General features: G+C 46.2%; 1 protein-coding gene and 1 non-coding gene across 3 annotated transcripts in view; both read right to left on the bottom strand.

The window, feature by feature from the left end:
• The window catches only part of ST8SIA2 (ST8 alpha-N-acetyl-neuraminide alpha-2,8-sialyltransferase 2), a 77804-nt gene that overhangs the window by 32985 nt on the left and 17467 nt on the right, over window positions 1-27352 (bottom strand). Inside the window, exons 2-3 of one of the 2 annotated variants that reach the window (XM_002825854.5) lie at window positions 8563-8625; window positions 3880-4008 (exon numbers count right to left, since the gene is read on the bottom strand). In XM_002825854.5, the coding sequence (XP_002825900.1) occupies window positions 3880-4008; window positions 8563-8625 (192 nt within the window). The remainder of the gene's footprint in view (window positions 1-3879; window positions 4009-8562; window positions 8626-27352) is intronic. The other variant, XM_054531907.2, reaches the window with a different exon arrangement.
• Window positions 20985-21122, bottom strand: LOC112129300 (small nucleolar RNA U109). The gene has a single exon (XR_002911705.1). It is a non-coding gene; the product is annotated as a small nucleolar RNA U109 (small nucleolar RNA).

Raw genomic sequence — 27352 nt, 5'->3', positions numbered from 1 at the left:
GGGTGGCTGCAGCCCAGCAAACACGTGGAGTGGCTGAGTTCAGATGCCCTCAAGAACAGGTTCCAGGCAGGGATGGCCAGAAGCGGCCCAGAAGCAACTATGATGGTGGCCAATATGGGGGTTGCCAGGGTTACACCTTCTTCCTTTGCTAGGTGAAAACTGCCCTGTGAAATCACTCCATTAGGGCTGGAGGTGAGCTCCTCACAGCGGGCCCCAGAAGGAAGGATGGCCCACCACCCCAGTTTCCCCAGGACTGCCTGGCTCAGGCACTGAAAGTCCCATGTCCCTGAAAGCCCCACAGTCTGGGGCACACCCAGATATTTGGTGAGCTTACATTACCCTCACTCTCTTAGGGGGATTTAGGGCCATCCTCTGACAGGGATGAAAATGAATGGCTAGGTATAAAATCTAAGTTTCTCTGTTACTCCCACAATTCCTAGATTTTGAAAAAAGGATAATAAAGTTGTCTAGGAGCAGAAAGCCAGATGACAGGCGCCTCTCACTCCTTACCGGCCCATTTTCTTCCGCGGAAGGTTTCTCTGGGCACATTGCAAAGGGGCTTTCTGGGGGATGGATACTGTGACGTGTATGGACTCTTCCGCCTTTGAGACACTGAGAGGATGGCCTGCCATCCTGCAAGCTGGAGCACGTCCCCTTGCTGACCCCCTCTAGTTGCTATCTAGTGTTTATGGGGGGGATTGTAAACATGGACCCCTCCCAGGTCCCACAGAGAAGGGCTCCTTTGTGTTGTTTCAGAACGAAGGACAGCTCTCTAGGCTCTAGGGTAGCTTTGATTTAGAGAAAGTTCTCGAATCGAATCATCTAGCAAAGCACAGAGAAAGGATGGAGTGGGGTCAGGAAAGGGATGAGTGTCCTCTTGGCCTTGCCAGAAAACTTTACCTGAAACACACAGCCTTCTGCCAAGGAGCCTGAAAATCCTAGCTGCGAGTTTTACTTAAAGAACTGTTTAAATCACCCGAGATTTTAAGAAATGATTCCAGTCATAAAGAGAAAGAAATTGGGTACCTAGATAAGCTGAAATTAATTTCATATTCTGCTGCAAATTCCTATCTAGAACAGATACAAAGATGCTGTTCTTTGTTTTCAGAGTCCTGGAGGTGCAGAATTTTCATGCACTTTGCAAATGTTAGACGCTGTTAGATGCTGTCCCATCTCGCAGATAGTAACACTGAGGCCTGAAAGCCTGCTGGATTTGAGATGTTCACAACCTATGGTATGTTCCAGTAGGCTGCACATTCAGTCACTTGGGGAACCTTTAAGTATTTCAAATTTCCTGGCTGACGTGAGAAATCTTGATTCTGAGAGTGGCCCAGGTCTCAGCATTACTCTCAAAAGCTCCCCAGGTGACTTTAATGTGTGACCAGGCTCAAGAGCCTCTGGGGCAACCAGGGGGCAGCTAGAACACTTGGTAAGCTCGATGCTTCTCATCCATTGTCTTTCCTTATTAATGACCTGCCTCTCTTGCTATCATATAGGGGAAACCACCCTTGTAGAATAATTCGTATCTGTTGATGGAAAACAGAGGCATTGTTTTTATTTACTGTGCTTTACCAAGGATTATATGACTTGACAAACTAATATAGTTGGGAAATTGCTGAAACCTTTGCAATTACTTACCCCAAAGTATTTAAAAACAAAGAGAGCCCCTAGAAAGCCCATAAATAAATACCTCTGTGAGTGAATTAGTTTCTAACTAATTATGAGAAATTACCATCAATTATTAAACATCATTCCAAATCACTTGCAGAATCTTTTATTATGAATAATCTTGGTGATTAATTGAAGCTGGAGGAAATTCTTTTTCCCTCTGGGTGAAGATACATTGTTGCTGCTGAAGGGACTGTGTTTGCAGGGTCTTTATGAAGGACACAGTCTCGTCTTCACAAGGGGTTGGGGAGCTATTTCTCTACCCAATGGTTGGAGAAAGGGACATTGGGGACCATGGGTAGCTCATACTGGCAAGAGGATTTCATTCACGGTGGTGTAGTGGGGAGAATGGTGACCCCCTCTAAAATATATGTCCACCTCCTAACCCCTGGAATCTGTGAATGTGCCCACATTTCAAAAGAGCATCTTTGCGGATGTAATTAACTTAAGGATCTGGAGATTAGATCCTGGATTACCCGGGTGGGCCCTAAATGCAATGACAGGTGTCCTTATAAGAGACAGAAGAGAACAAGACAGAAGCACAGAGGAGATGGCCACATGAAGATGGAGGTGGGGGTTGGAGTTCTGCGGCCACCAGAGGCTTGAAGGGGCTAGAGGATGGGTTCTCCCAGGGAGCCTGCAAGGGGGTGCTCAGAATTGTGGCATCCAGAGCGGTGCAAGAATAAATTTCTGTTGTTTTAGGCCACTGTGTTGGTGGTAACTTGTTACAGCAGCCCTAGGGAACTAATGCAGTTGGGGTTGCTGACTGCACGGTGCCCCTGATCAAAGGGGGCAGCTGTTAGGGCTTCTTGAGGGGGATGGAGGGCCACCAGGAGGCCTCTGAAGAGGCGCTGGGTAAGGAGTGCAGGGTGGCAGGGAGTCAGCTACTTCAGATGGTTTCTCAGCTGCTAGGTCCCCAGAGCTCACGCCTTTCAATTCCCCAGCCCTGCACAGTCCCAAAACTAAGCTTCAAGAACTAGGGTGCAGAGGCATTTCCATTTTGACAGTGAGCCTTGTGGAGGGGGCAACTCCCTGCTCTGCGCGGTGACATTGCTGATGGCTGCTGTCCTCTCTTCCCATGGTATGGCCTGGGATGGTCATCAATCATTCCCCATCTGGTCCTGGCTATCATCCCAACCTTACCCCCCTATTCCTTGCCTCCTGCTTCCTGCTCCTGCGGCACTGTCCACAAGCACCAGATCACAGACTCTGTGCACGTGGGAAGCAGCTTGGTGAACTCCTAATTATCCTTCAAAACCCACTGCTCCTGGCCAGCCTTCCTGGCCAGTCTTCTTAGTTCTCTTACAAAATGAATGACTCTTTGCTCAGTATGGCCTCTTTATTTCCATCTATGTGTAAGATGCAGCACCACCTAATGTGTAAGTCACAGCACACTGTCTTGTCTTTGATTGTATTCGTGTCCCCACCTAGCATGTCTGATTCATGCTAGCACCCCCGGGGCCCCAGCACGATGCCTGGAACTGAATAGTTGGATTATACTTATAAATATTTGCTGGGTCAATCATGGCTATATCTAAGCTAAGTGTCCAAAATGCTGAAGTTGTAATTCCTTCTCCACGGTTCCCCATTGCCACCACCCGATGATGCCTGCAATGCTCTGAAAACATCACTCTGCACAGATCAGGACGAGAGCTGCTCTCTGGCTAAACAGACCTCTGCTTTTTGGTCAGGTGTCATGTCAGTTCCTGGGTTCTCCGGATGCCCCTATAGCTCTAGGTTTTCATTTTCATGTTGTCGGGGAGGAGCAGCCTACGCAAGCCGCAAGGGCTGAGGGAGGGAGCAGCTCTCCAAGAACAAACTGGAGGACTGTCACTGAAAGGGGATGTGAATCCCAGGCAGACCCCAACAAGTAAGGACTCTTTATGCCTGGGAAGAAGCAGCCACCTGTGGCCTCCACTGCCCAGGCTCCCTCTGCTGCTGACCTGAGACTCAAGGTTTGCTGCTTCTAAGCCCAGAACCTCAGTGGGTGTTCCTGCCACCGCCTGGCCCCAGTCGCCACATACACAGGCTGGGCCGCTAGGCTTGTCTCCGGTTTTTATTTCCAATTGATCACTTACAGATGAAACCTGCCTCAGCGGGAGGTAAACATTTTATTTCTATCCTGACTTCTTTAGATGATGAAGAGCGGCAATTTGCCCGTGTATGCTGAAGACCAAGTCTACCTCTTGTCCTGTAGGTAATTACCAGTACCTGATCCTCAGAGAGAGCGTCTGGTTATGTCTCCATTTGGACGAGGCTGGCTGGATGTTGTGCTTGATGCTTTCATTACTTCTGTCAACAACAGCTGGTGATAAGGAGCCGTTTATTACAACTTCAGCTCTGGAAGGAAAAAAAAAAAAAAAAAAAGGAAGAGGGTAGACATGATGTGTTAGCAAGCCGATGACAAGTCTAATAGTTTTGTTTTTGCACGGGCTTGAATGTAAACTTCTCCAGAAGAGCAAAATTGCAGTTATTACCTGAGAAGAAAAGGAAGTCTATTTATCTTCCAGTAATGCACAAACTCTGTCCCTCAGGTATAACCTACATACATTCTTGGAGACAGGAAGGAGGGTGATAAACCTACTTTTCTTCCCCTGCCCCTAGTGATTTTTTTTTTCCTGGTAAAACCTGGCAGTCACTGTCAGAAGAGTAATATTTCTTATTCAAGCTATTGATAAGAAACTCTACAAGGAGCAGGTATATGAGCAACAAAGTATCAAATGATGGGCTTACAAACTTAGAAGAGAAAACAAGAACTCATACCAGGACAGTGTAATTGTAGCCTGTGGCTTCACCCTCGTCCCTGGCAGCCCCATCACTCTCTTGAGGATAATTCCGAGATATGCTCCTTGAAACATGGACCTTGTTACACAGTCATCTGTGCTGTGTCTGTCCCTCATAGGAGACTGTACGCAAGGGATCTCCCGCATTCATTTTATATTCCCTAATGGTCTAACATAGCGGGTGCTCAATAAATAAGTATTGTTGAATTTAGGTTGAAATCGATCCTGGGGGAGCCTTGAGTGAATGAAAGAACTGGCTGGCTTTATAATCCCTGGGTGGATCACGATTCTGGGTAAACACCCCCTTTCCATCTGACTCAGGAACACCAGGTATTACAGGACTGGCTTGAATTCAGAGGCTTGAAATCTATGCTAGTAGGTTTCTATAAACTAGGTTACAATTCTATCTTTAAAGGCAGTGTAAGAGTTAGCCGCCTTGTGGCAGGATGCACACAGATATATGTGGGTCACATCCAAAGTTCTTTTTGTCTGTGCTGACAGCAGATTTTCCCAGTTAGAATAAGTGGATTTGTGATGACACATTCTGAAGCTTTAAAGAGTTCAAACCAAACATCTATGTCCTCCTGATTTATCTTGAAACAGCCAAGTTAAAAAAGATGAAATCCTGTTAGTGAGTTCTAAACCTGACGCTCCACTTTGACTTTTTTTTTTTCTTTTGGAGACAGAGTCTCACTCTGTCACCCAGGCTGCGGTGCAGTGGCGTGATCTTGGCTCACTGCAACCTCCACCACCCAGGCTCAAGCAATTCTCCTGCCTCAGCCTCCTGAGTAGCTGGGATTACAGGCGAACACCACCACACCTGGCTAATTTTTGTATTTTAGTAGAGATGGGGTTTCGCCCATTGTCCAGGCTGGTCTTGAACTCCTGACCTCAGGAGATTTGCCTGCCTCAGCCTCCTAAAGTGCTGAGATTACAGGCGTGAGCCACCACGCCTGGTCCTACTTTGACTTTTACAGGTAGAGAAGGACTTCATTGAGTGGTGCATGTTGTCTCACACATTCCCTTCACGCACCCACCTCCACTCCTCAATATTTCTGACTCCTTCTGGCTGATATCACTTCTCTTGAATTCAAATATCTGTAACTTTGCAGAGGATAGAGAATTGACGAGTTTTGAGTAAGGCAGAGGAACTCTTCCTAGCATGCAGGCTTAAGGGAGCTTCTGAGAGGGTACATAAGACCTAACCCTTTGGAATTTTTACTGTTTTCATGCAAGAAGCAGAGGGTACAGTGGAAAGATTTCCTAAGCTGTGTGATGTGGGTCAATCACTTTACCTCTCTGAGCCACAGATTGCCCATTTATAGAAACAAGGTGTAGAAGAGACAGATATCCATCTCATGAGGTTCCAGAATTTTTAAAGGAGCACCGATGTTTCTGGCATGCCCCACTGGCTGCCACCTCATGAGGCTGTAGCAGGAGCTGGCATTGCTGCATCCTTTTGGTACCACCAACTTCTATGCAGAACACAGGCAGGGGCACTGACCTCAAGGACACAGAACTAGCAGCTTCACCCAAGCTTTGCTGAAGCCTACCTCAGTAGGCACGCACAACAGAAATGCTTTAATGTTGGTGATGAGGAGTCATCGCACTAAGAGGCTAGCTGATGTGCTCATCAGAAATCAGTGACTGGGCTCTGGTGTCTCATGGCTTAAGGTAGGTTCAGTCTAGGGTGATGCTTCTCAGAGACTGGGGCACACTGGATGGCACCAGGCTCAGGAAAGAAGGAGCTTCAGAGGAATTCTACCGTGGATGCTTGGAGAGGGGACCCGCTCGGAAACCTCCAGGAAAGGTTTCCAGACTTCTCCTGGACACAAGATGGCAAAGGTTGGAAAGGGAGAGAGATAAATGCTGGTGTGGGTAATGTTAAATTCCATTTCTCTCTCCACTTTCCAGGGTGAATTTGGATGGCATCCTGCATAGCCCATCATGGTCTTAAGGGATTTTAACCCTGGCTCAGTTGCAGTCTACCTGGGGGACTTGGAAAAGTCACTTCAGGTTTCCAGACTCTGCCTTCTTATCTGTAAAGTAAAGGGGATGGATTAGAAAACTCCAGGGTCCACCTCGGTTCACAGGTTTTACATGCTCTGTGCTGCACAAACACGTTGGATTGGTGAGTTGAGATATTCCTCTTCAATGAATGTGTCCTCCTGTTTCCAGTCCCCTCCCCCATTTCCAAAATGACATTAGAGGTACATTTCAGGCTTAAGCTGCTTCACCTCCTGACTCCTGAACTTCACTCCCAGTGACCTTCTTTTCATGCCACAGATATATCCGCAGTGGTACTAACAAGCATCAAATAAGTAGCTTTAACATATCAGGTGTTGGGCTAGATAGATTCTTACATTTGGTGGTTCTAATCCTTAAACACTCCTCAAAGAAGACACTGCAGTATTATTCTAATTAAATGGGGAAGCCAAGGCTCAGAGGGGTAAAATCACTTGCCTAAGGCCCTGGCTAACAAACACTGCGGCTGAGGCCAGGGCTGCCTGGCTCCCGGGACTGTTTCTTTCCACTTCTCATACTTGATTCCTATGAGACTGTGGCCCCTCAAGCTACCACGAGGACTTGGGCTTCAGGGGCAGGATCTTCTTTCTCCGAAACGGGGCCTCATTTCATAATAGAACAGAGGGACTTAGGAGCACGTGGCCTTCTTTCTTTCTGCCATGTTCACATTCCACCTGGCATAACACAGGCTTCATTCATAGCTCCAAGGTGGCTAAGAGGTCATTACAGAGCTAGAAGCAATGATGTCAGGGACAGAGGGAACAGTTTCTCGAGTCAGTCATGCAGGGTCAGGGACAGATGTACTTCACAGGTCTCATACAGAAAAGAGATCTAAAAAGATATGTGTCACCACACCCAGCTAATTTATTTTGCATTTTTATTAGAGATGGGGTTTCGCCATGTTGCCAAGTCTGGCCTTGTACTGCTGGGCTCAAGCGATCTACCTTGCTTTCCACAGTGCTGGGATTACAGATGTGAGCCACCATGCCTGGCCCATGACGTGGATTTATCTTATAGTTTCCTTATGACTGTATCAGGTTAAACATGTTTTAATATGAATAATACATAGGTGATACTGCTTTCAGTGCATCCCTCCAGGTTGCATATAATGTCAACTTGCCTCCTCATTGGTAATGATGAGTTTAAGCACTTGGTTAAGGTGGTGTCTGCTAGATTTCTCCACTGCAGTAGTAACTTTTCCCATTTGTAATCAATAAACAATATTTGGAGTGAAAAAAAAATAAAAAAAATAAAAAAATATGGAAGGGCAAATAACAGACTATCCTCTGCATCATACGGCCGTCTTATTCCCACAATGACCAAAATAGGACATTTAGAAAGCAAAACAAGGCCCTGATCTTGAGTAGTAGCCTTTGTTTACATCATATAACTTGGCACTTCCTTCCACTGCTCCTTAAGCTCAGGCTTATAAGACTACAGGCCATAGATACGGGACACTTGTCATCGATGGAGAATGGAGACTCAGAAGCATGGTGCAGCCACAACCAGGGGCAAGCCTGGGTTTGCGTGTTCTCCTGCATTAAGCTGTCCCCTGGCAATGATTGTTCTGCACCATTACATGAAGTAGAAACACTCTTTCAGAATTTGGAGCGTCCATTCAATAATCAGGGTTAACATTACTGTGTTGACTCCCTAAATATTTTAAGAGGTCTCAGCAAAGTTCCCGAATGCTTTATTTTCCATCTTAACCTCCTGGACAAGTCATTTACCACAATGAAATTGAGTGAAAATCCTGGTTCCCTTCAGGGTCTCCATTGCTCAGCAAACATGCAAGTTTGAGTAAGCTCATTGGTGTCCCAGGCATTACAAAGTGGGTGGGCTCTTTTCCAGAAAGTGACCCTTACCCATCTGCATTTTCCATCTCTGCAGCCTCTAGACCTTGGGCCATTTCATGTGATCTTCCATTGACAGCTCCCCCCAAAAGTGATTAGGGAAATGCAAAGCCAAAGTGAAACGAAACAGATCTATTTGCTAAGTAAGAAGGGCACCATCCAGCAAAGAAGAGAAGCAGATTAATAGCTGCCTTACAGCAAAAACAAATGAACACAAAATCTAATTTACAAACCTATTAGATTTGCTATGTAAGCTGTTCACAGCTGATCTGATTGTACCTCTGCCTCCCGAATTCCTGCAAGACAAAGGAAATGCATTATTTATAAACCCAGCTCATCTTTGCAAAGCCCTCTTCAATTGCCAGGAGATCCCACAGCCCACCTGGAAAACTACAGAGGGTGGAAGAGACCTCATTCTGGACTCTCCAGAATGGGCAAAGTCCTGGCCCCAGACACAGCCCAAACATTTTATAGGGTGTGGACCTCCTGGATCGTCCCCTGCCCCCTCCCCACTTGAATAGTGTTCCAATTAGTGAGTACCCAGGTTCTCACTTGAGACCCTCATTTAAGACAGCAAATAAACTCCCTGGGGATTAGTCTCCCCTGGTGAATCCCACAGCATAGCATAATTCAACATGACTCAGCATCTGCTCTAGCATGACTCAGCACCTGCTGGCTGTCTTCTCTTGCTTTCACTCACATGTAGTGAGCTGTTGTCCATTGCATTCTCTCCAACTTTGAGACACCAGAAATTCAACAGAGGCAGCAAGGTTAACTCAACAGTGCCTCCATTCAAATGTGATCACAATTTGCTCTTTGGTGGCAAAAGAAATAGTATTAAGTGGTGTCACTCTGCTGGGAAGTGGGAAGGGTATATGTGAGTCATGAGATCCCTTGTTTCTTCCTCTGTAGGATAGGCTTTTGAAGTAAAAGCACTCTAAGGCCCTTTCCAGCCCTACACTCTATTCGGTTCTGCCAAATCTCATTCTGTCTGGCCACACGGTTTCATCCCGCTTCACTGACACATCAGGTTGGTGGATGAATAAATACATGTGCCTCAAGTACCCCCGACTTTTTGCCCTGCATGTTTTAGAAAAGTTGTATGTGAGATTCATTATTTTTATTAATTAAAAAATGATGGGGTATGCAGTTTGGGGAGGTAATGGGTGCTTTTCTCATTTTTTAAAGTTCCATTTAGCCTTTCAGTCAAGGTGTTGGCAGACTCCAAATAAATAATTAAAATCACTGGGGAAGCTGTGTATTGAAAGGAACCTTGTCATTAAATGAGAACACTGTGGGGGGAGTTATTGCCTATCCACACACTGGTTTTAAGTCTGGATTTTGTATCTGATTTCCTTAGGATTTGCATACTTGTATATATCACATTGTATGTGCACACACATGTGTGTGCATGCTTATATGTACATGTCTTTTCCAGATAAATTATCTTTTCAACATTATTTGGCAACAGGCTATATTTAACCATTTCATAGGCAGATAATTAGACAACAGAAAGGGTATTATGACCTACCCAGTGTCTCACTTTAGTTCTCCCTTAAGATTCCAAATTTCATCACTACAAATCTAGTTCTCAATTACAAAGAGTAACATTGGGTCTTCTCATTTTAATTTGATGCCTAATATTTATTTTTGTCCCTCCCCATTTCCCCTTGGAAGTATCTCCTTGGGATAACAGTGTTCTTGTACTTCCATGTTAGGGTCTGGGAATGTCAGGTCAGCTCTGGTCCTGTAACCCACATTCACCTGGGTTGGGTCCCAAGGGCATTGCTGGATGTGCTATCACTGTCTGCTCATATGCCCCCAGCTGGACCCTAACGCTCAAAATCAGCCCTCCTTGGGGAGAGGGGAGACCTGCTAGGCCAGACATTAAGTCAAGCACAGTAATTCAATAAATGGTTTGGAATAGTTGGTTAACGATCTGGTGGTGAGTTGGGAGAAAAACAGTTGAGTGTTATCTTATTCTAGACAGAAAAAAAATCACGGATTCAACAAACGTTTCCCAAACTTTAGTAATCTTCAGATCCCTATCACCAGTTTTTCATATTTATCAACTGCACACACTATTATCCACTTAAATTTTAAAACAGATCCATCTTTAAAAACTTACCCTTACCCTAAGCAATATCCTCTGTGAAACACAGGTTTGATGTCTTGATTACAAAGTTATTAAAAAAAACCCTACACAACCATTAACACAAGAATATTTATCAATAGAATTCCTAAAATAATCTTACATTATCACGAGGAGTACCAGGAGTACCTGCACCACCCTCTGAGAAAGACAGAATGAAACAGTTAATTTTTTTTTTTGTTTTTTTTTTTTTTGAGACCGAGTCTCCCTTCGTTGCCCAGGCTGCAGTGCAGTGGGGTGATCTTGCATCACTGCAACCTCCGCCTCCCGGGTTCAAGTGATTCTCGTGCCTCAACCTCCAAATAGCTGGGATTACAGGCACCCGCCACTATGCCCAGCTAATTTTTATATTTTTAGTAGAGACAGGGTTTTGCCATGTTGGACAGGCTGATCTCAAACTCTCGGCTTCAGGTGATCTGCCCACCTCGGCCTCCCAAAGTGCTGGGATTACAGGTAGGAGCTACTGCACCCAGCCAGCCTGGCCAAAACAGTTGAATATTTAAAGAAAGAAACCCACAAGAAACTGGTAAGAACAGGGAAGAGGATATTCATCAAATCTTTGGTGAGGGCTGAGGAGTGTATGGGAGGGACTTTTTAAATTTAGAAGAAAAAGATGAAATTACCAAAAAAAAAAAAAGTCGACAGATTTAACTTTATAAAAATCTAAAATTTGGCTTGTACTAAAAGCAAACCTCAACAAACCCAAACCCAGTTTCTTTCATGAAATCTAAGGTGGCTCTGGATGAGGACAGCAATATATCTAAGTTATTTTTTTCTTATTCATTCAACAAAAATATTTTGAGTAATATTATTTTTCAGGCTTTGGCCAAGCTAGATATATATAGTCCCCATGCTCATGGAGTATAGCTTAGGAGACAGTAGGGATGCATTAATCTTTTCTTTTCTTTTTTTTGCCAAGTGCCCAGCGTCCCACCAGCTTTATTAAAACACAATAGACAAACAAATTGTGTATATATACTATGCGTAACATGATGTTTTGATATCTGTATACATTGTGAAATAATTAAATGAAGCTAACATATCCGTCACCTCATACACTTACTTTTTCTTTTTGAGATGAAGTCTCGCTCTGTCACCCAGGCTGGAGTGCAGTGGCCTGATCTTGGCTCACTACAACCTCTGCCTCCTGGGTTCAAGCAATTCTCCTGCCTCAGCATCCCGAGTAGCTGGAGTTACAGGCACCTGCCATCACGCCCGGCTAATTTTTGTATTTTTAGTAGAGATGGGGTTTCACCATGTTGGCCAGGTTGGTCAACTCCCGACCCCCTGACCTCAGATGATCTGCCTGCCTTGGCTTCCCAAAGTGCTGGGATTACAAGCGTGAGCCATTGCGCCCGGCCCACACTTACTATTTTTTGTGTTAAGAACATATAAGATCTACTTTCTTAGCAATTTCAAGGACACAATACAGTATTATTAACTGTAGTTATGCTGTACAGACCTCTAGAACTTATTTCGTCTGTCTGAAACTTTGTACACATTGCCCAATACCTCCCCTCCTCACAGCCCCACCCCCAGTCCCTGAGAGCCAGGCTTGGAGGAGACCAAATGCCTTGAAAGAGCTGGCTCCAGGCTTTCTCTTTTCCTGCTTCCAGCCAGGTGCTGGAGAACATCGAATCTTGCTGATTTGGGATACTACAAATCCATGCACTTTTCCATGCCAGTTCTTACTCAAACTCAGGGGTTCTCAACCTCGGCACTCGATATTTTGGTGGAGATATTTCTTTGCTGGTGAACTCTTGTTTTCTGCCTGGTGCCTCTCAGAAGAGGAATCCCCCATGCTTCACCCCCGGCCCCACCAGCCCGCCCATCTACATCACCTTTCCATGAAAACCCCCTAACCCAGCATCGGTGCCTCTCTTCCAAACCATCCCAATTTTCAATTCTCAGCCACCATTTCCTTTTTTCCCAGAGCATTCAATTCTATTATAGCATTTGCCACCTTCTTCTCATATTTAATTACTTCATGGAATCACAGATGGGAGGCTTTACAGAAATCTTGTCGTTTACACAATGCGAACTCCTCCTCACACAATCAAAGAGACCAAGGCCTGGGGATTTGTGTGCCAGGTTCAGCTTCCTCCTGCGGGCCACAATAAAGTGTTAAGTCCTCGAGGGGGCGTATTAACCACGTCTTTTATTTTCTGTATTCCAGTGCTTTGACATCTGGGGCTTTTCCGACCCTGGAGAAACTGCCCCTCCCAGGGTTAGCCGATTTCTAGAGACAGCAAACCACTCTCCTGGGAATGCTCCTGTCAAATTGCAATTTTGAATCCACACCCCTACTGTCTCATTTATTGGGGGCCAGTATTCCCCTGCCCTGTTGTAGGGCCAGGTATTCCCCTACCCTAATTACCCTAGGCTAGGTACCATGCAACGAGCGACAGCTCCTACCCTGCAGAGCCTGCTGAAATTACTCAAACTAGCCAATCCTAAACCTGCTCTGGCCCCACCTTGCCCATTCTTTCCTGTGCAAACCACAATAAAGGCTCTTACCAGTTTCCCCCTCCTCCTGCCTCCAGACAAACCCCAGTATCTCCTTGTGTAGAGCCCCGTGATGTGAGTATAACAAACTATCTTCTTCGTGGCAGTCATTGCTTCATCTGTTGGCCTTGATATATGTAAATAATAACAGAATCTACAGTAAAACAGAATAGAAACCTGTCTTGTTCACTTTTTTAGCCTTGCACAGTGCTTTGCCCCATTGGGACTCAGTGAAGCAAATCAGGCTTCAAGAGTTAAGTGGCGGCTTTTCTTCTAAAGTCGTCCCTGCAGTTTATGTGCCGTGTTCCCGCACATTATTTACACCTGTACAAGACACTGCTTCACCTCTCAGTTGTTCATAGGACAGGGGAGACCATCATTCAAAGAAACTGGGCTGCAGATGTTTGGCTCTAGAATAAATCACAGGAATTGATGAGGGATTTGTTTTTTCTAATTAGGTTTTGCCTCAAATGTTATTAAAATAAGGTTATATTCCTTGCGATTGGGAACTGCTGATACCTGCCTGGTTGATTGATAGAAGATGATCGGGTAAGAAACACTTGCTAAAGATAATTCACAGAGTGCTGAAATTGTAGAAACAGAGATGCTTAGATCATCCAAATGAGAAAACATATGGGGATACTCTTTGCACACTATAAAGAACTCTATAAAACAAGGTATAATACTAGTGATAACAACTGTCCATTTGACCCTGCTACAATATTCTCAACCATTGTAAGGGTAGAGGTTGATGACTTTAAAGGTCTACATTTTAGAATGTCAATTTTTACTGTGGGAGGCCGAGGTGGGTAGATCATGAGGTCAGGAGATCGAGACCATCCTGGCCAACATGGTGAAACCCCATCTGTACTAAAAATACAAAAATTAGCCAGGTGTGATAGTGTGCACCTGTAGTCCCAGCTACTCAAGAGGCTGAGGCAGGAGAATCACTTGAACCCAGGAGGCGGAGGTTGCAGTGAGCCGAGATCGCCACTGCACTCCAGCCTGGGTGACAGACCAAGATTCCGTCTCAAAAAAAAAAAAAAAAAAAAGAATGTCAAATTGTTTTTCACACTATGGACATTATATTCTCTCCTAGTAGAATGTACACAGTAAACTATGATAGTAAATAAAAATGGTATGTTAAAAAAATGTAAAACAAAATCAAACCACACACAGCTGGATCTATTCTAGTGAAAAGCAAGTAGCAAAACCTGAAAACTGTATTTTTGCTTAGCCTCTTCATCCAAGCCCAATTGTTTATTTTATTTTATTTTTAATTGAAAATTCATAACTGTGTATATTTATGGGGTACATCATGATGTTTTGATATATACACCAAGCCGTATATTTATGGGGTACATCATGATGTTTTGATATACACACCAAGCCCAGTTGTTTATAGGTAAGGTAAGGTCCAGTGTGTTGGAATCTCCTATCTGTGTTAAAATTTCCCACGTTTACAGTTTCTCATGGGAGAGTCAGGCTCAGAATGAACTTTCAGGAGCTGACAATTTTAATTAAGAGTCTAGACCCAACTTAAACAGGTGATTAGTCTTGAGAATAGAAGATGAAACTAAAGCACAATTCATGAATTTGCAGATGGTTCTTCCTTCACATTTTTGGGAGACTAATGAATGCTTTTTTTCAATTTGCACATTAAAGCCACTGAGGTTTATGCCTATTGACAGCCCAGGAACAAACTCCAAGGACACAGGGACAGGAGAAAAGTGAGGAACAGGATGACTTGGGGTCGGTCATATGACTAGAGCCAGGGCTATCAACAGTGGTTGAAGGCTTTTGTTTTAAGAATTCTTCCCCCGAATCCCAATTTTTAAAATTGTGGTAAAATACATATAACATGAAATTTACCATCTGCTATGCTTGAATGTTTTGTTCCCTTCAAAATTTATGGTCGAATAGGAAACTTAACCTCCAATGCAACAGTGTTAGTAGGTGGGGCCTAATGGCAGGTGTTTAGGTCTAAGGGCTCTGCCCATATGAATGGGTTAATGCCACTGTAAAGAGGACTTCTGGGAGTGGGTTCACTTTTTTCTGCCATTCTGTCATGTGAGGACACAGTGGTCCTCCCCTTTGGAGGAGGCAGTGCTCAATGTGCCATCTTGCAAGCAAAGAGACTGGGCCCTGCCCAGCTGGTGCCTTGCTCTTGGACTTCTCAGCCTCCAGAACTATGAGAAATAAATTTGTTCTTTCTAAGTTGCCTAGCCTGTGATACTCTGTTATAGCAACACAGAATGGACTAAGACAACATCTTAACCATTTTTATTTTTAAGATGGAGTCTTGCTCCACAGCCGAGGCCGGAATATAGGGGCGTGATCTCAGCTCACTGCACCCTCCGCTTCCCAGGTTCAAGTGATTCTCCTGTCTCAGCCTCCTGAGTACCTGGGATTACATGAGCCACTGCACCTGGCCCATCTTAACCATTTTTAAGTGTACAGTTCGGTGGTGTTAAATACATTCATAATGTGTAACCATCATCTGTCTCCAGAACTTTTGCATCATCTAAAGAGAAACTCTGCACTCATTGGGCAAAAACTCTCCCTCTTTACATCTTTTCCCCATAACTACTATCTACTTTATGAATTTGCCTATTTTAGCTATTTTATGTAAGTAGAACCACACACTATGTGTTCTTTTGTGTCTGGCTTCTGTCACTTAGCATATGTTTTCAAGGTCTCATCTGACACATAGCATGTATCAGAAGATGTGGCATTTGATGCAGAAGTTGATACGGCAGTTCTAAGGAGGCAGAACATCACAGAGATGAGGAAGGAAAGACCCCTCCAAAGTGGAAGAGTCTAGAGTCTTGAGCACAGATGATTAGAATAGCAGTAGAGGTCCCACCAGCTGACAAGTGCTTGACTGGCTCAGGCACTCACCTGCCCCAGAACTTACTTGGCTAGGAGCTTTTTGAATTTGTTGTCTGCAGAACAACCAAAGGTGCTACCCATCTTTTCCACCTGAGGAGCTGGCTGTACTTGGCCAAGGGCTCAGATGGGCAAGGGGCCCCAGCCTTGGTTGACCTAGTACAGATTCTCACCATGAGTTTGGCAATGCAAGAATCTTCAGTCACCCCAACACAGTGCGAAACAGCACCTTATCCTTCGGCCTGGGCCACTTTGCACTCCTGAAGAGATTCCATCATGGGGTCTCTCTGATTCACCTTGAGTAGGAGGCAGTTGCCCGAATCCTTGTCTGCAGTCTTGGTCATTCCTTTCCGGCTGGGCACAGGGAGATGATTCCCTGTCACATGGATATAACCTGCACTAGCAGAGAGCTTCTGCCAAGTTTCTCGGTCATCCTGGTCCAAGGCATCTTCAGTAGACACCACTGAGTAGTCCTTGATGAAGGACTTGTACCTGCCTACCAGCTGGTCAGAAGCGATGTAGCTGCTAAGGACATCTGGAGGCTTGAACTTGAAGGTCATATTTCCCGAACTGTAAGAACTAGAGGCTATTGTCCATGCTATTCACTACTTATAATACAGCCAGCCTCTCTAATCACATTCCATAGCAGCTCCAGGGTTCTGTATTCTCTAGGATATGAGTCAGCAAACTTTTTCCAAAGAGGCCAAATGTAAATATTTTAGGCTGTATGGGACAAGAGGAAAAATAGACGGTACTATGCAGGTACTTAAGTAACAAGAGAGAAAATAAGTTTCCGCCAATTATTTATTGACAACATTTAAGCTATAATCATAATTGAGACCATGTTTTTGTCATAAAAAACTTCATTAGGCCTGCTAATGAGAATAATGTAATTTTGTGGGGGAGGGCATATGAGTTTGCTTAATTAGGATTCAAAGTTAGTATTCCAGCCATCACGACGGAAAGGTAGCCTCGTTCTTCTACAAAGCCTTTCCTTGGTTCTCTGAGACACTGTTATCTTCCCTCTTGTGAACACACCAGAATGTGATACCTGAATCTCTCTTTAGGAACTTACCTTCTACCTTTAAAGCACTGGGGAACTTTTCATACAAGGAAGCACGTTAAGAGAGTAAGCTCGGAGCTAATACTCCCTGGGTCTGTAATTATAGCTGAACAAATCATTATCTGTATGATCTTTGAGTATTACTTAACCTATCTAGAAGCTTCCATCTGTTTTCTCATCTATAGAGTAATAGTATCTACTTCATGGGTTCGTTGTAAAGATCACATGAGCTAATGAATGCAAGGAGTTAGAACAGTGTTTGATTTATTGTAAATCATTTGATACTAATGTTACTCTTCTTTTGAATTTTTCTATTTTTGGCTGGAGGACAAGCCATGTAATAACAAGGAGCTGGCTGGATTTCACCTGTGAACCAATATTTGCTAATTCCTGCTCTAGGATGTGAAAAGCAAAACACCCCTTGTCCTCACTAGGAGGAATCTTTGCCATATTTCTGCCTGATGACATCCTTCTGGTAAAGCATGGCTTTCCTGAGGTTCCGGTTCCAGCAGGGAGAACCATGAACTCCTGCACTGCCAGCCCATTACCAGTGTGAAAACTACCATGGACCTTGCTGAAAGCTGGCATTGGCTAGATACTTTTGGATTGCCAGCCACAACCCATTGTGACAGTACAGGTGGCTCCTTGCAGCAGCTTCAACATTACAGACAGCAAGCAGCACTTCTAGTAAGGTCTTTGCACCCAATTTAGATGTGTTCCCAGTTAGATTTAAACTCATGCCTTCTTCCAGTTTGTTACTCTCCCCCAATTTCACACACACAGCTTCTTGCTCACCAAGATGGGCGGGATAGCTTTATTGAGGTGCTCAACAGCCTTTGAGATACTTTTCCTATACAGCAAGTCTTAGCCTTGTACTGAAGCTCTTAAATCTCACAGATACTGAGACACCGCTGGGCACAGCAGCTCTGGAGACCTATGTTGGTTTCAACCTTGATAGTGTTGTTTCCATGACAGTTGCCATCTCTGGTATTGGGCTTCTGAGGGTGTTGCAGGGGCCAATGGGGAGAATTTTGGGTGTCTCTCTTTTTATGATGATCCCTGAGCTGTCCTTATTGACTGCTCAGTTCTTTTCTTGCCATCCCTTCTGCCATCAATTTAAATATTAGCTTGATTGGATTTATCCTTCTGCTTTGATTCCAGCAAACTTTTGCTTGTCAATCAGCTTTTATTGGTGTACAAAAAGGTACCAGCTCACTCTTGGCTGTCTCCTTTGCTCAACTTCAGAAAACATCCCTGAGAACTTTGGGCTTTGATTATGTTCCAGCCAATTTCCCTAGTCTTTACATAAAGGTACTTAGAGGCATCTGCACATCAAAATGCAAGTAAACAAGTCACTCGGATGCCAAGCATTTCTCACTGCAATCATTCCTGATCCTTTCTCTTTCTCATAATGAAACTGTGGGTCACCTATAACCAGGGGGGGACAATATAACTTATCATCCAAGTGAACAGAAATGCCAACCAGAAAGGATTCATAAACAGGGACTACCAACTGAAGCAGGACTTGTCCTCTGATCTGCACCCATCTTATAAAGGAGACAGACTTTAAAATACAGACTTCTGGCTGGGTGCAGTTGCTCACACCTGTAATCCCAGCACTTTGGGAGGCCGAGGCGGGCAGATCACGAGGTCAATAGATCGAGACCATCCTGGCCAACATGGTGAAACCCTGTCTCTAATAAAAATACTAAAAATTAGCTGGGCATGGTGGTGCACGCCTGTAATCCTAGCTATTCCGGAGGCTGAGGCAGGAGAATCGCTTGAACTCAGGAGGCGGAGGTTGCAGTGAGCCGAGATCGCGCCACTGCACTCTAGCCTGGCGACAGAGCGAGACTCTATCTCAAACAAACAAAGCAACGACAAAAAACAGACTTCTAAGATAATGCTGCATTCTGAAATCCTTAACACTCAAAACCCCAGAAACCAAAGCAATTAAAACCCAGGGCAATACATATATGTATGCTGTTGGTTGAACGGGACCTAGTGAAAAGTTGTCAGCAGAGAGGACTATTCTCTATGGTGCTCATGGCTATAGAGCCTTTGCTGAGTTCCCCATCCCGATTCTGGAGCTCCCTACTATACAATGAGCCTGGGCCTCTCACCCTGCAGAAGGGTGCCCCCTATATTCAGCCACCATTATCTCTATGCATTCGGCGTCAGCACCCCCTCCCCAGACCATGGCCAGGCACAGGACCCGGGTCCTGCTCATCTCTGCATTGCTGTGGGAGGGCGTATTTCCTGCATATCCAGTGTGTTCTAGGGAGGACCACTCAATGAAGAGATGAGCCCGAATCACTGAAGATGACCCTCTTCTGTAGAAAAGAGGATTCAGAGAAGTCCATATTCCCCTCAGCGATTTCTCTCTCGCCAGCTCTTTGCAAACTTTCTCAGGTTCGTCTACACTAGTTGTCTCTGTTTCCTCACTCCACCCCCTGCTTCTTCCTAGCCTGGCTGGTTTGTGTTCCTGTCCCTGTACCAAGAGAGCTCTGATATGGCCACCTTGCAATGACATTCTTCAGCCCCCAGATGGCTCGAACCGCATTGGTGTTGGATGAGGGTGGCCACTCCCTCCTTCCTGGAGAGGGGAATTGGGGCTCCCTGTGTCTGGTTCCCACCTTCTGCCTGGCTCACACATGGCCCTGGAGAGACCTTCTCTCTGGGAGTGGGGAGGCAAATGTCCCCTTGGGCACCCCCTGGAGGAAACACGCTGCGGCTAAGAGACATGACAAAGGATCCCAAGTGAAGGGATGGGTTAGAGTCCCCAGGGCATCTTTAAGAGCCTTCTGGCCCAGAAAATCCATTATTTTACATCATCCCCTCGCAACACTTGAAGACTTCATTTAAAATGGCATAAAATTCCTCCTTGATCCTACTGTTCCCCTGGCAGAGGTGCCACCATTAAAAATTGTGATTTTTTCTATATTTACACCCAACAAGATTTTGTTCGGCAAGTTTTTCTTACCTAATGAAAGTTTTGTAAAATTTCCAAATACTAAACACCGTTTGAATATATACATATATATTTTCAAACGAAACAGCTTCTCTCCCCCTCAACCAAAGTTCACTCTGTAAGAGTGATGCCTCCACCATCCCAAGTGACCATTCTTGTCCCAGACAGGACAAAAATTCTCTTGCCTGCCTCTTCCTTAGACAGGGATGCAGATTCCAAGACATCAGTTAAAAATATTAAGAACTTCATTCCCTTTAGCCCCTCCATGTGCCAGGCACTCTACCAAAGGCTTTTTTTTTTTTTTTTTTGAGGTAGGGTCTCACTCCCGTTGCCCAGACTAGAGTGCAGTGGCGTGATCATGGCTCACCGTAGCCTCAACTTCCTGGGCTCAGCTGATTCTCCCACCTCAGCCTCCCAAGTAGCTGAGACTACAGGCATGTGCCACCATGCCCCGTATTTTTTTATTTGTTATTTTTAGTAGAGTTTGGGTTTTGCCATGTTGCTCAGGTTGGTGTTGATCTCCTGGGCTCAAGTGATCTGCTGGGCTCAGCCTCCCAAAGTGCTGGGATTATGGGCGTGAGCCACCATGCCTGGCCCATAGTAACTTTATTTCTGACTTGGTTTTGGAAATAGGACACCCAGCCTCAAAAAGGTTAAGTGATTTGCCCAGGGTCACCCAGCAAGCAAAGCAGCAGAGCAAGGATTTGATTGTGGTCTGCATGAAGCCCAACCTCCTATGCCTGCAGAAAGTGGCCCCCTGCATCCTGCCCTTCACCTCCTGCCCAAATATATGTCGAGGAGGCCCCAGAGAATTAAGAGGAAGCAAGGGTTACTCAGCAGATAGTTGTGAGATGGCGAGTTAGCTAAGTGGGAAAATATTCAAGCTAGACTCTCCACTCACATTACACTAGAAGGATAAGATATGACCCAGCCACTCAAAGTGATGCATAGGAGCAGTTTTATATGAAAATTCATGAAATCCGCCATTGCTCAGTTATTCAGCGTCCATTATTGCCAGTCACTGGGCCTCGCACCGCAGATACATTGTTAACCTCAGATGTCATTTTTCCTTTTATATTGTAGGAGAAATACACTACACAGAACCTTAACCAAGAGGTTGGCAGCCCTGAAAACTCCTCATTTCATTCATGTCACATGGTATGGATAAATCCATGCTCTTTAAAGAGAAGCAGAACGCCCGTCCAGCATGCCATGCTTTGCTCTTGAGCCTGCCTCGGGGGGACTTGAAAGACCCCTGCCTTCAACCAGGCTTTCTTCCCTCTCTTTTGTTCCCTTCCTGATGTACCCGCATTCAGACACAGCATCCCTGTGAATGTCAGCTGCAGCCTCTTCGTGAGAGAATTTCTGGAGGGCACTCAGTCTGGGGAGGACTTTGAAGTCACTTTTTTTCTGGGTATTTGATGTTTCCCCTTCCCCACCTACCTGGTTCTAAGGCAATGGCCACTCCCTCTGCTCTAGTGGCCATGGTGGTTACCACTCAGGAAGCCTTGGTGTCAGATGGAAGGAGGACGGATGGGACCACCGGCAGAGGGGACTGGAGTTCTGGTTCCTGATGGGTTCAGTTTGGCAGCCCTAGACCTCTCTCAGTCTTGATATCCTCCTCTGTCAATTGGGGTCCTGCTGTAGGATTAAAATAAGAAGGACTGGACAGATGTGGATGTTAGTTGCAGTATTGTTGAAGGTGATGGCTACTGCCCTTTGGAAAGGAACAAACCAGTTGCTGCCTGTGGAGTTTGACAAGTCCCCTTGGAAGAGCTGTCCTTGGATAAGTTGGTTTTGAACAGTGCAGTCCATTAGGGAGAAATAAGAATCAGTGGAGGAGAGAAAGTGTGCTAGCGTGGTAGAAGCACACCGCCTGCTGTTGCCCCTGCAGCTTTCATGGATGGAGTGCTGGGGGCCCGTTCAGAGGGGGGCCCGCTGGGGAGTGGACATGTGCATTTTCTTTTCTTCAGCACAAGAGGCACATCCGAAGATCACATGGCCAGGAGGCGGGTGAGGGCTGCCCACAATCCACGGGGCTGTGCAGGACTGAACCCCAATGGGACCCTGGCAGGGAGACCCTTGCAGCATGTCCCCATGTCTCCTGGAGCGGGTCCAGCGGCACATTCTCTCTGCTCTGCCAGTGACCTGAGCACGACCCTGAAGTACCCCTTAGGCCATAGACTCGCGCCTCCTTCATCCTCTGGCAACACTTTCTCCGGGTTTTCTTTGACCTTCTCTTTCCCAGCCCCTCAGGATGCTGGGGTTGGTGTGAGTGTGCCCTTTGCATGTGCCGGTTTTCCAAACCCTGCTTCCATTGTCCCTCTGTGTCTGATCTGCCTCTGGACACCTCACTCCGGGCTCCAGTCACAGCACATCCTGGCCACCTCCACACACCTCCCACCTACCTCCACCCCTTCCACCTGTCTCTCCCGGTGTCATCTCAGCCACCCCTAGTTCATTCAGAATCAGGGTGATGTCCACACTCCCCACTCTCCCTCACCACACCCCTACCCCCCCTTCAAGTGTCCCCCAGCCTCCAGATTTGAGCTCGCCCACCTGAGGGTGAGTGCCAGTGCCCTCATCCCTCTGCCATGAATCTCTCCTGTGCCTCCATCTTATCTGCCCATGTGCAGAGACTGCTTATCTGCCAGCTCCCCCTACACAGACACAGCCTTCCGAAACGCAGTGTGCCACATGCCTCTCTCTCCTTTAAACTCTTCAGGGTCTCTTACCGACCCCTGCAGCTTTCAGAATCAGGTTCAGATTCCTTAGCATGGCACAGAGACCCTTTCCGAACTGCCCCTTCAGCCTCATCTTCTTTTCCACACATCCACCTCCTACCAAGGGGAAGTTTCTGGAATGCGTGACTCAGTTCACAAGGCTGTGTCTTTAAATATCGTGCCCTCTCTCTGGAATCCCTTGTTCTATTTTTCATTTGCTGACTTCAGAGTTTATAAACTGCCAGCCCTGGGTCATATCTAGCCTAAACGTGTTCAGGGGCTTGCATGTTCAATCTTTTTAAAATCAGAGGCTACTGTTTAAAACTCAAGAGACTAGTCGTTATAAAATATCCTCATTTCTGGCTCCTTTTAAACAGTCAGAAGATCTGGTAACACTGAACCATAGTCATTGCTGGAGTTGGGAAGTATCTGTGTCCTCTTGTTGTGGGGGTGGGGCGGGGGGTGCATATGCTACATTTTTCTACAGCCCACACTACTCCCTACTGTCTTACACTGAGCGTCATCACTTATGTCTGTGACTTGCCTGGACCCTAAAGGCATTTGGGTTTAAGATCCCTAGGCTCATCCTATCAGTTAGCAAAATTCAGCTCATGTCACTTTCTCCACAAACTTCCCTGACTCAGAAGCCCCTCCTGTGCCAGGTACATTAGGACTGCAGGCCCTAAGGAAGTGGCAGAGGTGCTAGTTTCTTGCCACTTCTCAGCCTCAGCTGACCAGATGCTTATTGATAAAATCAAGCAGAAGCAGCAGGAGGAACACCCAGGGGCATGGTCCTTTTCTCCCTGTAATGTTCAGAAACAAAAGCTTAGGAGAAGGAAAATCAGGAGTTCCATGCTTCCTAAGACACTTGATGAGGCTGCTTCCTGGGCTTGCTGAGGACCAACAGATAGAATAGGAAGAGGAAGCCAGCCCTGGTCTCTGGAAGGGTAACAGCCCCAGGTGTTTTCAGGCATCAGCCATGACCTCCGTCCCCACTTTTCCCAGACATGCTCTTTTAGGAGCTCAGGGCTCTGGGGAGGAAAGGGGGCGGAGGAGAGGTTCTGCCTCTTTGGTCCTCCCTGTGAGCTACTTCCTGATTGGCTAGGGGAAAGCCCAAATATGTGTTCAGGGTGGAAGAAATTAACTCCAGCCATGTTGATTTAGGGCATGGGAAATGGCTGCGTCCAACTAATGCCACGATAGCTTGTGGTGGGTTCGGGTGGAGTGGTGACGGGTCATAGAGAGGATGGTGGCCCCGGGGATGTGACCAGCTTGATGCTAGAATCAGGTGTCTGGATGCAAGCATGAGAAGAACCTTGCTCGGATGGATGGATGTTGAGAAGAGTAATTACTACCAGAGTTAATGCTGCCTGGGCCCTTGCCACGTGGCAGTCCCTGCTGTGGATTTACTCCTTTCATCCCTGTCCCAACCCTATGAGTTCGGCATTTTTCTTCCTCCAATTGACTTAGAGATGTTAAGCATCGCATACCAAGATTGACAGTGAGGAGGGACCTCTAGGCAGGATTTGAATACACCTCTGTCTGACAGATTGTCTCCAAATTGGGAAATAGGTGCAAAGGTGAGGTTGGGGTAGGGGCTTGTCAGAACTTGAGCTGAGTCAAAACTTGAATGTAGTGTCACAGGAACAAACTGACAAGGGAAGCCAGTGGACAGGGCCAGGCAGCCAATGTACCTGGGTCACTACACCTGACTCCAGACAGACGCCAGAGCTTTACCCAGCCAGATCCGAGAGGCAGAGGTACAAAGCCAGGTCAGGGCAAGGGGAGTGTGTGCAGGGACCTGGGGTTGTCCCCTGTGATTTTATTCCTATGCCTTCCTTCTTGGCAGTTCTGGCCCTGTGCTTTGAATATTTCCAGCAGATTCCATCAGGACGTTCAGGCTGTGCAGAAGGCGGGGAGGCTAGCTTCTGTTCTGAACACCCACAGAAGAGAGGTACAAAGAAGAATCAATGGGTCCTTCCCTCCTTTGCTTTTCCTGTTGCCCTGAGTATCAGCACAGACTCCCACTTTGGGCTGGGCCTGGAGGGGGCATGAAAGTCACAGCCTATTAGCCCCCAGGGTCTGGGCTGGTGGCTGTAGACGGTGCCCTGAGGGCAATGGCTGAAGGTGTCATTGAGGGCATCACATCCGGGGCTGCCTCAGAGCCTCACCCTCTCCCCACACTCCTGCCATCAATTTCTTATAGAAAACTTCAAGAAAGAGGGCCGGAGTGAAAAGGGATAGTCTGCCACTCTCTAGGGATTAGAAGAATCCAAAGGCAGAGAGAATTCTTCCCTGCTGACTTCTCCACATGACCGCAGGGGCCTGACAAGTGGACAGGAGATTTAACCCTTTTGTCCTGGGCAGATCACACGCACGTGTCAAGCACCCTGGCACACAAAGGGCTTCCCAGGGGCACATCTGGAACAGGGCAGTACTTCAGTAAGTGTGCGGTGAGGATGCGCAGAAACTACCCACCCCCTGGCCAGGAGGAGGAGGGAAATGGGATATGGCCTCCCTGTTTTCTTGACAAACATGCCTCTTTGATACAATACTATAAAAATAAAATGAGGTGGCAAATGAGAACACAGTCTTCAGTATGGTCCCTAGCTCCACCTTAACTCGCAGAATATTCAAGACTGAGTTTCCTCACTCCTTCAAAAGGGTGAACTGTGAAGAGTAAAAGAGGTAATGAAAACATATCAACAGCTGGCAGATGCTATTTTCATTTTAATGTAATTACTGTTCTGATTAAAAGTTTTTTGAGAAGAGGATAGGTTATGGCTGATTTCTACCTTCCTTTCTTTTTGTTTCAATTAACATGCCTTGCTTTTTCGAGCATTATGGAGCACCTACTCTGCAACAGGCACTGAGCAGGGCTCTGGGGTCGCAGTGGGAATGGAGACAAATAGTCTCCAGTTTGAAGGTGCTTAAAATAGAAATTTGGGGACATGAAACAAACACACACTCACCCCCCTCCCCACTCTACACCCCCCACCAGCCAGCAAAGGAACAGAGCTATAAACACCTACCCATTACTGGGCAATGCTGAGAAGAAAACAGAGGCAAGGGCCAGGTGCAGTGGCTCACGCCTGTAATCCCAGCACTTTGGGAGGCCGAGATGGATGAATCATTTGAGGCCAAGAGTTTGATACCAGCCTGGCAAACATGGTGAAAGCCCATTCCTACTAAAAATACAAAAAATTAGCTGGGTGTGGTGGCATGTGCCTGTAATCCCAGCTGCTTGGGAGGCTGAGGCATGTGACTTGCTTGAACCTGGGAGGCAGTGGTTGCAGTGAGCCAAGATCGCACCACTGCACTCCAGCCTGGGTGACAAAGCAAGACCCTGTCTCAAAACAAACAAACAAACAAACAAAACAAAAACAAAAACACAGAAGCAAATGGTGGTGGATACCAGACTGCATGGATACTGGGGAGTGGACAGGAAGGGCTGTTTCAAGAGATGGCATCTGTCAGAACTCTGAAGGAAGATGGGGAACCAGCTTTGCAAAGGGCTGTGGGAAGAATATCAGGCAGAGAGGTCTGCATGGGCCACAACTTGAAAGGCAAGAAGAGCCTAATGGGTTAGAGGATCCCAATCTTCCCTCCTTTAAAATTTACCGTGTTTCCAGGCCCTGCTCACCCCTTCATCTCTCCTCTGAACCTTCATCCCTCCTCTTCCCCTCCCCACCTCTGAACCTTCATCCCTCCTCTTCCCCTCCCCACCTCTGCCATTTGGTCTCATTTTCACCTGACTGTGACTGTATCATTGAACCTCTCCCCCTTTCCTTCCCTCCTCTCATTTCTTTGGTTATTTTTACAGATGCACTCTTTTATTTGTAAAATATTATTCTCCTGCCTGCCTCCACCCCTCACCCACTTCTTCCTTTTCACACCTTCGGCAAGGCTAGTCTGCCCTCACTGGCCCCTTTATCAGGGACCTCTCTTCGGAATCTCGCTTCACCCCACAATTCCAAGGAAGGAGGTCTCTCAAATGCCACTGGGGATCTGCTGACAACCTGGCCTGAGGCCCTCCTCTGTAAGGACCCTCCCGCCGGGTCCACCTGCCTGTCTTGCCTTGCTTCTTCCTCTTGGTTGTCTTGTACTTCTCTCACTGCCCTTCTGCACGGCCTTTGCTACCTTGGTTTCTGTTTCCAATTCTCTAAATCAGAGCAAAGACCCAAGCTTAATCCTGGGGTCTTTTCTACTTTAGAGATTTTATCTATACTAAGAGCTTCAACTGCCATCTCCCCCAGAGGGCTTCGGATCTAGCCTAACCTCCAGCCTAACTTCTCTCCTGTTCGCTTACAAATTGGTCCCCAGCTGCCCATCATTGAGGTGATTGTGGACAAGTCACTTCCTATCTCAGGGCCTCGGTGGCTGTACCTATAAAATGAAAGAGGGGTGGTTCTGCTGCCCTCTTATCCCCTAGTTGCTCCAGTAAGTGGTGGCTTAATAATTTTTAAATGTCTTCATTTCCACATAGATAAACTCAGCCTCTTAAAATAATCATGTTTAAAACCAGACTCACTATAGGACCATAACACACAGCTTCCCCTCTGATGTCCTGCACCCACAGTGGGCTCAGTTGTTCACGCAGGCGTTACTGACTGTCCTGAGGGTGTTGCAGAGCTGTCATTTCTTCTTCATAACCATGTCTTCCTAACTCCCTCTTCCTTTTCAGCACCCCAGCCCAGCCCTCAATGCTACTACCATGGGT

The sequence above is a fragment of the Pongo abelii genome, chromosome 16 (assembly GCF_028885655.2).
Source record: "Pongo abelii isolate AG06213 chromosome 16, NHGRI_mPonAbe1-v2.0_pri, whole genome shotgun sequence".
NCBI classification, from domain to species: Eukaryota; Metazoa; Chordata; class Mammalia; order Primates; family Hominidae; genus Pongo; species Pongo abelii.
The sequence above is the reverse complement of the archived record's forward strand: the minus strand, read 5'-3'. Positions and strand labels throughout refer to the sequence as shown.